General features: G+C 33.0%; 2 protein-coding genes across 3 annotated transcripts in view; one reads left to right on the top strand and one right to left on the bottom strand.

Annotated features, from left to right (window-relative positions):
* Positions 1-9,008, top strand: part of LOC129806193 (solute carrier organic anion transporter family member 5A1) — a 45,524-nt gene extending 36,516 nt beyond the window's left edge. The window contains exons 6-7 of one of the 2 annotated variants that reach the window (XM_055854596.1): positions 866-1,484; positions 4,930-9,008. In XM_055854596.1, the coding sequence (XP_055710571.1) occupies positions 866-1,484; positions 4,930-5,027 (717 nt within the window). In that variant the 3' untranslated portion in view covers positions 5,028-9,008. Of the gene's footprint in view, positions 1-865; positions 1,485-1,609 lie in introns of both variants that reach the window. The other variant, XM_055854597.1, reaches the window with a different exon arrangement.
* On the bottom strand, positions 6,494-13,517 carry LOC129806794 (putative gustatory receptor 28b). Its single transcript, XM_055855567.1, has 3 exons — positions 12,495-13,517; positions 9,193-9,288; positions 6,494-9,130 (listed from the first exon to the last, which is right to left on the bottom strand). The coding sequence occupies exons 1-3, from the start codon at positions 13,515-13,517 to the stop codon at positions 8,996-8,998; spliced, it is 1,254 nt and encodes a 417-aa protein (XP_055711542.1). The 3' UTR covers positions 6,494-8,995.
* Positions 13,518-15,403: the final 1,886 nt, after the last annotated feature.

Raw genomic sequence — 15,403 nt, 5'->3', positions numbered from 1 at the left:
ATGAATTTTTAGTTTTTACATACTCCAGAGATTATACAATACAATAGAATAACAAAAAATGTAGCTTGGACAAACGAGATGACGCGAAAAAGATATATTTGAAGAATTCCCGAAGGGCAAAGAACTATGAGAATGAAGGTGGCCGAAATAGGGCACCAAATCTATGTCTACATTTTTATTCATTTTAAAATGTATTAAGAATGATATTAATGTAAATAAAGACGATAAACTGTTTTCAAGGTTCTAAGCAACACTCCTTAAGTATAAGGAATGAAAAAAAATCAATTTCTATTAAACGTATTACATTTCAAACATGAGACTTTGACGATTGCATGCAACTATGCCGAAATTTGGCACACTTACCCTATGGTTACTCCTAATGCGGTTAAATACTTTATTTTTTTCTGAACTTAACTTTTGTCCCTTGAACCATGGCTTTTTATTGGAAACTTCCCCAACTATTTCCCTGTAAAGTTTGCCTTTTTCACTAGTTATTTCCTTAAGTTTTTGGCACCACTTTTTATAAATTCTTTTTTCAGTTATCTTGATATTCTCTTCTTTTGGAATTGTTACTTTAATATCTTTTCAGCATCTGTCGTAGTTCCGCTTGCAAAACTTCACAAAATTCTAATTCTTATTATTATTCTATTTGACAATCAGAAAAAACTCGCCCCCTGAAACGCCATCTGTGATCAAACTCGGTAAACTCAATTCAAATTTATTTCTCAAAAAGTTAGCTTACTTGAAATTAAATTAGAAATTTTGGATGTTTATTGTTTATTGTTGTGTGATACTTTTGGAAGGATTATTCGATCAAAAACCTTTTACAAGAAGACAAAAAGAGACCTTTTTGATAATTTTCCAGTGTCGAACCAACTCAAAGGAGTACGAGAATGAAGTTAAGGGTAGAAAAGTGCGCAAAAGCCATTCGCGGAACAGTTCGAAGGACTATGATCAGGAATTTAGGCAGAAATTAACGCATTTCCGGAACAATTTCAAAGAGGATGCCCTGGTGAATATTAAAAATGCCCTTTCGGCCCGTGGGCATCGACGGAACAATTCCTATGACTACAAGAATGTCAATAAGATGTTCAACTGCCGAAAGAACTCCAAGGAGGTCAATTTCTCCGATGTCAATCTGCTGAGGGTCATGGCAAATGCAGCTGTGGTTGAGGGTGGGAAATTTGTGGCTGAGGAGGATCTCTTGCCGTCGTATGAGGTCAAGTACACACATTCACGCACCAATTCCAAGGACTACAATGACACGATGCTGAAGCCCGAAGGTACCAATTTGCGCCATCGAAGGCTCAGCTCAAAGGATCTCAAGGGGATCGTGGTGACGGCATCTCATGGGATTCTCACGGGAGACAGTGCTGGACATCGACGGAATTCGTCACAGCACAAAATCCAAATAGATCAGGAACTGCCAGAACTGAAGCAGCAACTCCTCAAGGGCAGTCAGAGTGATGATAATTTTCTCAAAGGTAAGGATCTGAACAATTGTGTCTGATATTAATGGTGAATCTCAATTACAAATTAAATATTGTCAATTTTTTTCCGACCTCCCAAACAAACAACAAAAAAAAATGATGATAATTATTTAAAATAGAGAAATGAATCGAGAATTTATTCTACAGTTCGTGGTTGAAGAATTACGAGCACTGAGACTTTTTTTAACTATTTTTCTTTTAACTTTAGAAATTTTGAATTTTTGCTAACTTGATTGTAAAAAAAATTGCGTTCTATACTAAAAGAATTAAGTGACTATATATTTTAAAATAATTTTTCGTTAAAAGCAGGGACCTATCGACATTCATTTTTCCATACATTTTTGCATAGAGGCACTGAAGACTATTGGCAAGTTTTTTCCTAAAGAGAATTGACTTATCAGTCTGATATATTTCCAAATCATGCATAAAAAGCTATCTAAAAATACATATTTCATAATGTTCGCCAAAATAAGACAAGAACTACGATCAAATTTGTTTAAATCGCGGTGCAATATCTGCAAAATTTTTACAAGGAAAACTGAAAAATAGCTTCACTTTATTAGGCTTGATGGGCCCCTGGTTAAAAGTGTATTCAAAAATTAGAAAAACTGTCAATTTTCTGAAATTTGTTTTTAGAATTTTGTTTGACATATGGATATTTCCAAAGTATTCCGCGGGAAATTACCCTATAAACCCTGTAAACATTTTCCCTAGAGAAAGAACACGGGAAATGTCCTATGGAATATAGGAATTTTCCGTAGGAATTCTATAAATTTTCTCACGAACCTATCGAGTTGTGGAGATAGCTAATGACCGCGGTAATTCCTCTGAATTTCCAGCAATCTCTTTTGCAACATCGATAGATTTTACCGCTCAAAATCCGCGTGGAGGAATTTCACGCTAAATTGCCGCTAAATTGTTCCATGGACGTCTCTGGAACTCTACGTTTATGACCGTAGAACTAGAAATGTTCGTGAGAATCCATGAACTTTCATGCACAAATATTTCCACGTCGTTTACTGTGGATTATTAGCGGAATAATCAGAAGTTCATCCCTTTAGAAAAACGGAAAAATCCTGTTTATTTCCATGGAATTCTCCGTGGAATTTTCCATGCAATGGCCGTTAATGTTTCTGTGAATTAAAATTAAGGAATTCCACGACTTTTCTTGTGGTTTATTTATCACATTTTTCTCAAAAATAATCCCTGAAAAGAACTAGAAAGACTAAAAAGAAATGCACGCAATATTCATTGAAAATTACTACAAAAGTATCCACAAATAATGGAAGATTAATTGCCAGTTGTTCTACTTTCGAGGTGAAGATATTTCTATCATATTATCCATTCGAGTATTTGTTGCTCGAAAGAATTATAGCGTTAAAGTGAAGAAAGACAAGTATGGAATTTTTACCTTCAGTTCCGGAATCTTGGCCGGAAATATATTGAAGAGTATACTTTTAAAAGTATACTGAAAAGTTCAAGGGAAATTTTGAGTTAAATTCCACAGAGTGTCCTCAAATCAGAAAATTCCTTCTAGTTTTTTCAAGGATATCCACTCTAAAGAACGATGATAATTCAGTAAAAATCCATGCGAAATATTAGAGGCTGTTTTCGTTGAGGATCACACGGAAAAATGCGGGATAAATCCCACAATTTTTTCTTTTAAAATTAAATAAATTTATGAAAATTTTCAAATAAATTTCCCACATATCTTCATGGATCAGTTTGGAAACTCATACATACGTATGTGAAATTTCCACCTCATTCCCCATGGAATTATCTGCGGAATTTTCCAATTTTATCATGGAAAATTCCTAGAATTTTCTGTGTGGAGGACATACCCTAAAATGAATTATCGCTCCTATGAAAACCTCTGCTACTCAAATTTATTCACTTTCCCTTTTTGGTTACCTTTAGAATAAATCATAAAGGTTTAGAGAACCATGTCCTGTCATGGTTTCTTGCTCCTCGTGAATTACCTTTAAAATCATAAAATATCTTCCACATTCTAGTCCACATTCTACCTTTTAAAAGTGTGGAAAATGGTTTGAAAATAGCTATGTGGATGTTGACAGAACGTCTGGCCTAAAAACTTAAAGCAAAGAAGAAGAAGAAGAAGTAGAATGTTTAAAAATCAAAAATAATTTGCAGAACATATCGCGGAATTATTCTGCAAATTGATTGCGTAAAATCTTTCAATCATTTTACAGGGAAAGGCTTTATTTTGGATTTTGGGATTTTTTTTTTCACTGTAACACATGGTAAGTGCATTTTTTCCATTGGAGCTCATTTTATTTTCCACAATTTAAGCACATGGGACACAAAAAAAGGTTTCATTTTAATTACTTCAGATGTAAATCAACTCTGAACTTCAAATAAATAATTTTTAACTAAAGATATCTTCTTAAAGTTCACTGAAAAAAAAAATATTTTGTGAAATTGTTCGCAAATGTTTGTGAATCGCTATTGGGAACATACGAAATGGTTGTAAATCGTATAATCCACAAACAAGTTCGTAAATATTTGTACTTTTTTCCACAAATATTGTTCGTAAAATGATCATTTACCGAGCATTTTTTATACTTTTGCGAGCATTTGTTAGTAAATGTTCAATTGTACAATTGATCATTTTACGAACAATGTTTGTGAAAAAAGTGCAAACTTTTACAAACTTATTTGTGGGTTATACTATTTACGAGCATTTAGTAAGTCCCCGGTAGAAATTCACAAAACATTTACGAGCAATTTTACAAAATTATTTTTTTTAGTGGGATTCATTAAATTTGGAAGGTTTTAATTGGCACTGTCCTTAATTTTTTCGTGGGGATTCTAACCTCGAAAACTGAAATTTAAGGCACATTTTTGAGGTTAGGATATAATTCAGTTGTTTTTCGAAAAGCAGAAAAAATATTTTACAGTCATTTTATTATTTTTTCTATACCTTGGAGTATGGGAAGTTTTTGATGCTCCAAATATGTTTTTTTAAGTTATGGTACTACATAGCCCCACTTTAAGATATTCTCTTAATTTAAAAGAAACAGTGCGTGTAATTTTTCAACCAGAATCTGTAGAAAATGGGAAACGAAAGAGAAATGTGTGCAACAGTCTTTAAAAATGCAAATGAAAGCGAAAGAGAGTAAATAATTAATTTTTAGTAATTTTGTTATATAAATTATATATATACATATTGAAGAAGAGAAATATATCGTGAAAGAGAGGAAAATAAATAAATAAGGTGTAAATGGGTTGAGATAAAATGTAGAGAGCAAAAAAAAAACATTATTAGGAAATTGAATAAATCTAGTGCTGTGAAGATGGTTTTATTACAACACAAGGAAGTAAGATTTAAATGAAAAAGATAAATAAAAAGATAACATAGTAAACACTAAAAAAAGTAAACTATATTAATTATAAATTTTAGCGGAACTTTTTTTTCTAGATGAGATAAAGATGATGCAGAGATTAACTGATAAAAATAAAAACGAAAGATGTGAAATGAATGCAATTTACACAGACTTGAAAGTAAATAAATCTTAGGACAATTTAAAAGGGATTCAAAGTATCAGAGAGATGGGACGAGAAAGTGATAAGAACTGCCCTTTCCAGCTACCTATCACACTTCCAATAAACACAATTCTTTTATTCCAAATATCTTTTTTTTTTAATTTTTTAAATAATTTTTATTTATCACTCGCTGAAGGCATTTAAATGGCACCACCTTTATTTTTTTTCTTCTTATTAAATATAAAATAAATAGTTAATAAAATACGTAAAAATTTACCAGATGAATCATGATAATTTCTTCCCATAAAAGACAAAAAAAAAAGAAAGAAAAAACTCCACGCAAAAAACATTTTCTCGCCATAATTCACAACATTTTTATTGCTCTACTATGAAGATAAAGACAAAATGTACAAAAATTAAAAGAAGATGGAAAGGAAAAAGAGCGGAGTTTCAGTGAAGATAAATAAACTGGGAAATGAGAGAGAGAGAGAGAATTCGAGATATTATAAAAAATATGATGCAGCAACTTAGTGCAATTATGTAATTGATTTAATTTAATTTCCATATCAACGACTACGTTTATACGCTAATTCAAGACTGGATTTATTTTATCGGAAAATATAAGTCCGATCTATCAGAGACTAAATTTCGACATTTTGAATGCAATTTTTCCCTCCTTGGCGGAACTGTTCTCAATTTCGCCGGGACGGTTTCGAACTCGCCGTAGGAAACGAGTGCAGCGCCATGATATCAAAAGCCTGCTTGGATATTTGCAAATTATTAAAATCCCTCGTGTTAAGTACATCCTCGAGGTTTAGAGTAACTTCTGGTTCTCCTTTACAGTACAATCCCTTTTAATCTTTGCTTCAACTATATTATCAGCCATTTAAATTTCCAATTCATGACAAACTAAAACTAAAGTTATTACAAAGGAATGCGGTCGTTCATTATACGGGATTAAAACCTCGAAATGTGTCTCAAAATCTAAATCAACCTGTTAAAACAAGTAACTTTATCACAAAATCAAGAATTTTGCATCGCATTTTAACATTTTTGGTTCTTCAAAAGCATGCTTGGTGACTAATATTGCGAGAAACAGGGTAAATTTCACTACATCTCAAAATTTTTATGATGAAAGATCTAGTGCCTAGGTGTAATGATACTTTCTTCATATTCAACGCCCCTTCGAGGGACCGGGCCTCTCACACTAACCTCCTCTAGTCCTGGGGTGATATGATAACTTATGATATGAAATATCAAATTGTCCCATCGCTAGTGTCGAGTGTCGATTATGGGCGAACGAGATGATAACTTACATTTTTTGTCGCTAGTGTCGATAATTATCGCTACTAGTCTATCGACATCCTGGAGTTGTCGATTTGTACTCTAAAAGTGAAATTTAGTGAACATTTTGCATTTTATTATTAAATAAATATTTTTTTTTATTTTCTTGTTATATCATTATTAAATTCTATTAAAAACGAACAGTTCTCGGGAAATTTTATTTTTTCTGGGTCCTCCATAAATTATAGAATTGCGTGGAATAATCTTAAAATCCATACATTCTGTTGATTGTGTTCAGCCTACCACAAAGATATCTTTGCACCGACTGACAAGGGTTCATCAAAGGCTGCAACTGTCATATTCAGTAATTGAAGCAACGTATAAAGGCACTGGACAGGAAGTTAACGGAAAACTCATGGATTCCGTGTGGTTAAATTGAATCTAACTCCTGAATTATCGGAGATGACCATAGATTCGTTAGCTTTTTTCAGAGGTTCTGCCCTTCCTTGGCAACTCTAAAACACCAGAATCCAACAGGAATTCACGCACTGATCATTCCCATAATTTCTGGATTTCCTATAATAATATCCCCAGCAGCATTTGTACAGCAAGTCATTCAAAGTCTTCAATTTGCAAGAATCTAAGACAAATAAAAAAGACATGTTTTAATAGATAGACTTTAGGTATAAATGATTTTTTTCCTTACACATCTTCCGGAAGCTTCAAAGAGTTATTTTCATCCTATAATTTTTGTGTCTTCTCGTTCAAAAAAAATGTTGGGTTTCCCCAATTACCACACTTTACATGAAAAATATTTTATAGGTTCATTTTTAACTTTTAAAGCAATAAAAAACCTGAAATAATTCCGACTGCAAAATAAAAACCAGCGAAAGTGAGGTTATATGTCACTGTCCCAAAGTGTCACAATGCGTCGACAAAGTCGACAATGCGAGAAGAGCCGACACTCATTTCATCTCATCATTTGGATCCAACGATACTAGAGATTCGATAGTGTCGAATCGATACTAGCGAGAGCTAAATTTTACCCCTGGTGAGGTTCCGCCATCTCTCTCCAACACCTCAGCACACCTTACCTGTTTAAGAACACTGTCAACTACTTTCTTCCATCGTTTTTTGGAACATCCTCTAATCTCTAAACCGCCATTGGACTTTCTTTTTATTTCAATATAAAAAGCATCGGAATAAAAATAATTTAGGAACAGTTTCGATCTGGGATTATTTAGCGTATAAGCGCAGTCACTCTCTCCTCAATTTTATATTTTGTGCGAGAGTGCACCAAGTATAAATCAGTAGAATTTATAAATTAAATGAATTTAAACTAACTCACTCATAGAGAAAAAGAAACAAAAATTAATTCTAATAAAATGATTTCTAGACCATAAGAGAACAAAAAGAAGAGAAAATATTAAAAAAAAAGAATCTAGTGAAACGAATCCAATTTGCAATCTCAAAATCAGTGATAGAAAACTAATTATAATTTTATTTCCAAACGATATAAATAGACAAAAATGAGAAATTTTTCAATTAACTGCAAAGAATGAAGAGAAAAGTGAGAATCTCGCGATGAGAATCATAAAAAAAAACTATTTTTGCACACAATTTATAGTTCACCGTTTTAACCCTTCGAACTAAATGGACAAACCAAATATTTGTATCATAAACAAAAATTAAATAAATAAAGAAATAGTTGCAAGGCAGACAAAAAAAGAAGAAAAATATGAAAAATTTAAAAGACAGGATTTGTATTTAAGCTCAATTTAATAGCTTTTTAAATTGATTTACTTAATGGACTACAAAAAAGGGAAACAGAGAATTTTATGTGTAAAAAATATTTAGGAATAATGTCGACTCCATTATTCACGTAAGATGTGATTTTATTTGTCTATTTTTTAAATCGTATCATCCATTCAATATTCTCAAATATTAACAAACTTTATATTTTTTCTGTGGGAATAAGTAGAATTCTTATACTAAACGGCCTAGTTAAACCTGATTGGGAATAACAGTTTAACTGATTTTTTTACAGAAATTTTAAAATTTAGTACATGACTGTACTAAATTCTGTACTAAATTGAGAAATACTGGAAAAAATTGAGAAAAAAATCTGAGAAACCGAAGGTAATACATTTTTTATTATGTCATTTTTGATAACTGTCAATTTCTTCTGTCCTTAATTTTTAGTACTTCATGGATATGAAAAGGAATTCACTCTATTATAAAAGTAAAAAACACAATGTTATCACAAAAAGAGATTTTATTTTACTCCACATATTTGGTATTTATTTTTTACACTCGAAAATTAACTTGAATTTCAAATTTCTATCTCAAACTCATTTAGTACATTCATGTTCTAAAACTATGTTTTAAAAAAGCTCTATAAGTTGATTTATTTATCAATTTGCTTGTGTATTGAATGGTATGTGCGAAGGACTTTAGAATATTTATTTTCTCACAAAATGCAAGATAGATAAATAAAATCGTGTCGTGCTATTAAGGAAGAAAAAAACCAAGAATCTAATCAATGTATGAGTGTGAAAGACATAGCAATAATGTGAACTGATGGAAAATTATTCAATTATCGCACCACTATTTTTTTTGGTGAATTTGAAAAGATAAAGAAGAAAACGAAGGATATAAAATGTTGGTGAAGAAGATAAAAGAAAAGAATATCAAAATGCCTTACAATAAAGTTGAGATTAATCCATAATACTTCTGAAAGCTTGAGCTTGTCCCTTTTCTGTATTTCTTATGATGCTTGTAGTCCCATGTTCTGCTTCAATTGAGTAGAATTGGATGAAGATTACGAGGTAAGTCACGCTGGCGGTTACAAACTGTTGGAAAAAAGACGTTTAACATTTTATAGGATTCTGGTAGTTCTAATAGCAGAATGTACCCCGCAGAGCATGGTGTAGTCAATGGAGAAGAAGCCAAAAGCCGTGAATTTCATATGAGAGATCATCGGATGGAGCCAAATGCTCAATTCAGCAGGCTTTTTTTAGTGAAAAGAGAAAAAATTAGTAAGGGAGAGTTAATTACGATCGGAAATGTTGCACATTCAAATGGGCATCCTAAATTCTAAATTTTTTCAAACTCGCTTCAACTGTTCCCATTTTCGCCGCCTCTGTTCTTATTTTCGCCCCCGATTAATCACTCAGTCATAATCACTCGAAGTATCCGTAACGTCACACTTTGAAACTAATACTAATACTTTTGTTCTTATCCTATTTCCTTGAGTTAAATTTAAACTAATTTAAAGATGTCCTAAAAAATTAAAATTTTTGTTCAATAATAACCTTTCGAAAAGACAAAACTACTCCAAAAGGCAAGTCAAATCTATTCGAAAATCTACTGGAAGCCTAAAGTACAAGTTTTCGTACTCGCCGTTTTAGCGCTGATTGTTCTGCCATTTCGAATTTTGGTAATCTTGACACTTCCATCATCACGCGTTAACAACAGTGCGTAGACGTTTGCTGCAAAAAGTGATGTTTTTTGTGGATTTCTGTGTAATATCAGGATGGCAGAACGCTTATAAAATGTCTTTTACGGTGCTAGGTACACTAGGATTTTCACAATTTAATTTTAAATTCAATTGAGCCAATTGAGCATTATAAGATTTCTAGAATTTACTTGAAAATTCTCATAGCCAGGACACATTTTGCAAGAAATTTGCTCAATTTTAATTAGTGCTGCGAGATTTTTGATTGTGTATGTCTCCGGAAAATGTGTGAAAGCACTTAAAATGCCTTATAAGTCATTTATCTGTTATTCAAAAGAATCCCCAAAGCCAGAAGAAAGGGTTGTAGACAAGAGGGCTCATTAAGAGACTCTCATACAGTCTTGTTGAAAATCTGTATGAAGTCAACCCAACTGCGATTTCTTGACACAACAATTTTCTTCGAATTGCTTTGGAGGAACTTAGCAAATTACTCCCGATACTGATGCTTCACTCGCGTACAAGTTTATCAGTAAATTACTGTACTTATCTTATTTTTTTGGCCACAAATATTAATTAATTACGAGTGAATAAATTTAATAAGAACAATTTGGTTCAAAAGGCTACTTGTTTAACTGCAATAAAATTGAAATTAATGAGCAATTTTGAAATGTTAAAATTGCTGAATTCAAATTTAGTTGAGCAACAACATTTATGCTATGTTAGCATGTTTAAACATGTTTTGGTAGGCCAAGTATTAGTTTATATCAATAAATATACGAAAATCTATCAATTCAAATGATTTTTAGTGCAAAATAACGCATAGAAACAATTCATCTGAAAATTATTTGAATTGGAGGATCATCACCAGCAGTAATCACTTCAGTAATCTGACTTCAGAAAAAGCGCCTAATCAAATCACATCACAAGCCACAATTGCAAAAAGAAAATTTAGAAAAGTAACAAGAAAACTAATTATCTATTAGTAAAAAACCTTCCCAAGTGATTACTGCTGGTGATGATCCTCCAATTCTCCAAAAATAACGAACTTCAGGAAATCAAAAAACATAGTCTAGTCGACCACTGAAGAAGGTCCACTTCTGGATCGAAAGCTCTGGGCAAGACAGAAAATTTGTTTTTCTTCTTGAGGTGAAATAAATTTCCACTGGCGATTACCGGAAGTGTCCCTACAGAATATCCATCACGCCAGCTCATTATCCAACAATTAATAGTTCACGTTTACATCAAAAAGAAATTCAGCAAAAGAAAATGAATGAAACAAAAATAAAACCAAGTCAGTTTAAAAATTTTCAAATTTCCAACGGGTTTTTAGGTACGCTCTTTCTGACATAGCTTCAAATCGGTACAGAAAAAGTCTAACCAGAGAAAGCTCTCAAGTAAGGAAGGTTATTACTGAACGAGAGGATTATGAATTTTATTCATCTGGTTTTCTCAACAACAAAGTCAAGACTGGCCCATGATGACACTCGTCACACTTCGGAATTCGAACAGGATATGTTTTAACCATCTGTGGACGAAACGAGAAGTGCCTTTTCTTTTTCTTTTCTTTGGCTTTCGAAATTGTTCCTCGAATATCTTTTCTTTTAAGGAAACTTCTATTTTTCTGTTATAACTCCTAAATAGGTCTCCCCACAAAAAAAAAACATTTTGGCTTAACCGTTTTTAAAATTATCGAAAAGTTGTCGAACAATTGCTATCAGGACGGGACCCACACGATGTTCCCTTACAGAATAAACCACGCCCTCTATGAAACTCCTAAAAAAATTACAAAAAAGTACTCTTGAGTCTAGGACTTATACCGGAACGTGATCTACATCTGGAGACTGACGGAAACTTTATATTCTCTTCAATTCTTCCGGTATTCGTCAGAAAAATATTTATTTATTTATTTATTTATTTATATTTATTTTCCCAATCGAAGCCATGGTTGCGTCTGCCGCCGTCTTACCATAACCGGTCACACCAGGTAAACGGCAGAAACCCATGGTGTATTGACCGTATAAGCCAGCTCATATAATCGAGCTTCAAATGCAGATCATTTGTTTGCATGAGACTTTAAAAGAACAAAATGAATTGATCTCATTTGGTAAGGTAAGGAAAGGATTTGAATTCCCCTTTCAAATTAAAAATTATTACGTTTTTCTCCTAAGCCTACGAAGCTCCACACCAAGGGTCGAAAGCTTTGGAGAAAAATCTGATTCTTTTAATTGAAAAGATGAATATTTTTCTGACGAACAAGGAGAACTAGGACTTATACTTCTTTGTAGTCTTTTTTTTCTCTTTGTCCATCTTAAACAAAGAAGTAATCTCAAAATTCCGGATTTAGAAATGATTCCACACCCTTTCTTGAGAAAGGGTAACTTTTTTTAACCATTTTTTCTGACAAGTGTTTCTGGTTTCTCGGGTTTCCCGATGGAATTTTTGGGTTTTTCGAGTTTTTCTGGTTCCGCAAAGAGTTTCTCGGACAATTGACAAGGGTTTGTCAAAATGACTTGGTCGAACCGAAAACGTTATTTCATTTTTGAATATGTTTTAACGATCTCGAGGACAATGACCTTGAGTAATTCCTTATCTGATTTTTTAAAGGTCAAAAGTCAAACAGCTTTAGAGAGCGTATTTCTCAATCGATTTGGACAAGTCCGCATTGGTTGGAAAGGTCTTTGAGTCACGTGACTCTTTCAGTCAAGAATTAGAGCATTTCGCAAATCTGGGACGCCTAAGTCACTTCCAAATGTACTTACAACTTCCTTGTTGATTTGAAACTCGGAGAAGTTCTGTAGGATTTGAATGGTTTCGGTGTTGACGCGATCGCAAATGGTCGTAATTGCAATGATGAGGAAGATATTCATGATCACCATGTTGAGCGACGCCAGCAGACTCCAAATGGTGAATCCTGAGGATTCAGGGAGCACATTCATTGTCACTGATGTTACATAAATGTAATAAACTTGAATGCTGGTCACTGCGAAGATCGCCGTGATCGTAGCGAGAAATGAGGGTCCGAGGAAATTGTCCACGTTGTGAGAAAGTTGGCAAATGTCGCTCATGATGGTATAGACTTTCTTAATTAAATCCAGGGACTTCTGAATCCTTCCCTTCATGGATCCCGTGACCATTTGGACAGTTGGGAGGGCTCGCAAGTAGTTGGCTTGACTATCAAATCGAAGAAGGGCATTGAGTTTGTTGCATCTGGTTGAAATCCAGGCAATGATAAACATAGACTGCAGCATAGACAGGGAGTAGATGACTGAGGGCAGCGTCGATACGACCCAGTACCAGAAAGGAGCCATTTCATACTTGATTATAACCACGTAGCAATCGAAGCAAATGGATAAGGCTAGGTAGCTCCCGAAAGCAATCACGATGTTTCTTGACGAAATCACGGAGTTGCTGTACTTCAAACTCTTGCCCACTCCCTTCAGATTTTCATCAATCACATGAAATCCCATCACGATGTCATCAAAGAGTTGGAATCTCAGGAGAACGTTGATCAGAACAGTGGTCAGGGCTATTCCATTCAGTAAAAGTTGAATGATATTGGAAATGGCCGATATCTTATCATTTGCTTTGTGATTCATGAAAAAAGAGATAATAATTCCACACCAGTACACCAGAAGCATAATTGTCACTATAATTGGACTGATGGCACCCTGCTCAACATTTTTCTTGCCTTCGGTTTGCTTTCCCAGTTTTCTGTACCAGGGATTGATTCCAAAAAAACAAAAACGCTTGAAGAAAACCTCAGAGAATGCAAGGAAATCCATCCTGAACGGTTGAACACTAATTGAGTGAATAATGAAGGAATTTGGGGTTTTTGTACAGGACATTAATGGCATTTAAAGTACTTTGGGAATTGCTCAAGAAAATCACAAGTTCATCAATTATGCATTCATTCAAATGTCCCTTTGTTCATAACTCCAAACTAAATTATTCTACCATTCTGAAGAAGTTGTTATAAAAGAAAAGATAATCCATCATATTCGAGAATTAGAAAAATCTTAAATAAAATAGGAAAAAATGGAAAACGTGGAAACCTAGAGATCTCGAAAGAGATAGATATCAATTTTAATCAAGATTAAGTTCTCAAAATTCATTCATTTCTCAGTCATTATCATCGTCAACATAATTTTCAACCACTTATCCCTATTAGAGCGTGAGTCTAGGACATCTAGGTTAGCAGCCGACGTCTGTCGATCCTCGGTCACTTCAAGAAGATGTTCGGGTGCGATCCCAAGGCACTCCAAGCTTTCCAGTATGCCTTTACAATTTTTTTATGAATGCATTTCAGCACTTTGGTCTTACTCTTACGGCGTTATCACACTTGCACATTAAAATTTTAATGTGATTCACATTAATTGTCGCTTGTGAGCGTCCACATATGTTATTTGTGCCTTTGAGTCACTTAATATTTGAGGTTTTTCTATTTATTGATAAAGAAGTGGACTTGGCCAGCAAAAATAAGTTTAAAATTACATAAAGCATAAATATTTTTCACATTAAAAAATTAAAGAGAAAATCGCATTAATTTTTCGCATTAATGCTATAAATCAATTTATATCAAATTTTGGGGGTCAAGTCTACCTTTTTATCAACAAATAGATCAAATTTTGAATATAAAATGATTCAAACACACAAATTACACATTTGGACTCTCACCAGAGACAATTAATGTGAATCATATTAAAATTTTAATGCGCAAGTGTGATAACACAGTTAGATAGAGCAGGAGCAATTTCTTTAAGGAAGGTTTACCTTTTGCAGAGAACAGAGAGCAAATTATTGAAATCGGAAATTTTACATAATTTTTTACATAGTAAAAAAAATCTTTAACATGTGCTAGCTACATTCTTAACATGTAAAGTTAAAATGTAAAAAACGTAAAATTGATTGATAACCCATCAAAACACCAATTTACTGGCAATCCCAATTCAAATTTTCTACTACCGTGTTGAACCAATATAATATTAACCATCTAAACTAAACGATTAATAATTCTTGTACTTCTATATCTACTCTACATGCTCAGGGAGTTTTCCAATTGTTCTGTAGTTTTTGATAATCATCAATATTGTAAAAATTATTGAAATTGAGATTTATTTCCTGCTCTCTTCATAACGATAATTTTTTAGGGGATTTTGCTATATACCTTGTCCAAGACATCACATAACTGATTCTAAAATAATATAATATTCTAAAAACCATCGTGCTTTATTATTAAAATGAGACTAACGTATTAAACAAAAAAATCACACAGAAATTATGATATTATATTGATTTTTAATAAAATCTGCACTGAATCCAAGTAAAAACTATCTAAATTGCTAAACGTTTCGTTCGAAAGCTGTGAGGATTTTATATTCAATATTAACCGTTTTGAACTGCAACTGTACGCTCTTTATTTATTTGGAAGTTTAACCTTTTCGTGTTGAAGCTATGAGTGAAACAAACTAACAAGTGAATTCATTTTAAGCTTAAGTTGTGCGAGATTTGAACGGAATATTAACCGTTTTATGCTGAAGCAGTGCCGATTCTAGGATTTTAACCATATTTAACTTAAGTAGTGCGAGTTTTATGTCCAATTATGATCGTTTTTTGATAAAGATTAATTTAAAATTATATAATATATTGAGGCTTTATTTTTTGCGCTGTG

This window comes from Phlebotomus papatasi, chromosome 3 (genome assembly GCF_024763615.1).
Source record: "Phlebotomus papatasi isolate M1 chromosome 3, Ppap_2.1, whole genome shotgun sequence".
NCBI classification, from domain to species: Eukaryota; Metazoa; Arthropoda; class Insecta; order Diptera; family Psychodidae; genus Phlebotomus; species Phlebotomus papatasi.
This window is presented reverse-complemented; position numbering and strand designations above follow the sequence as displayed.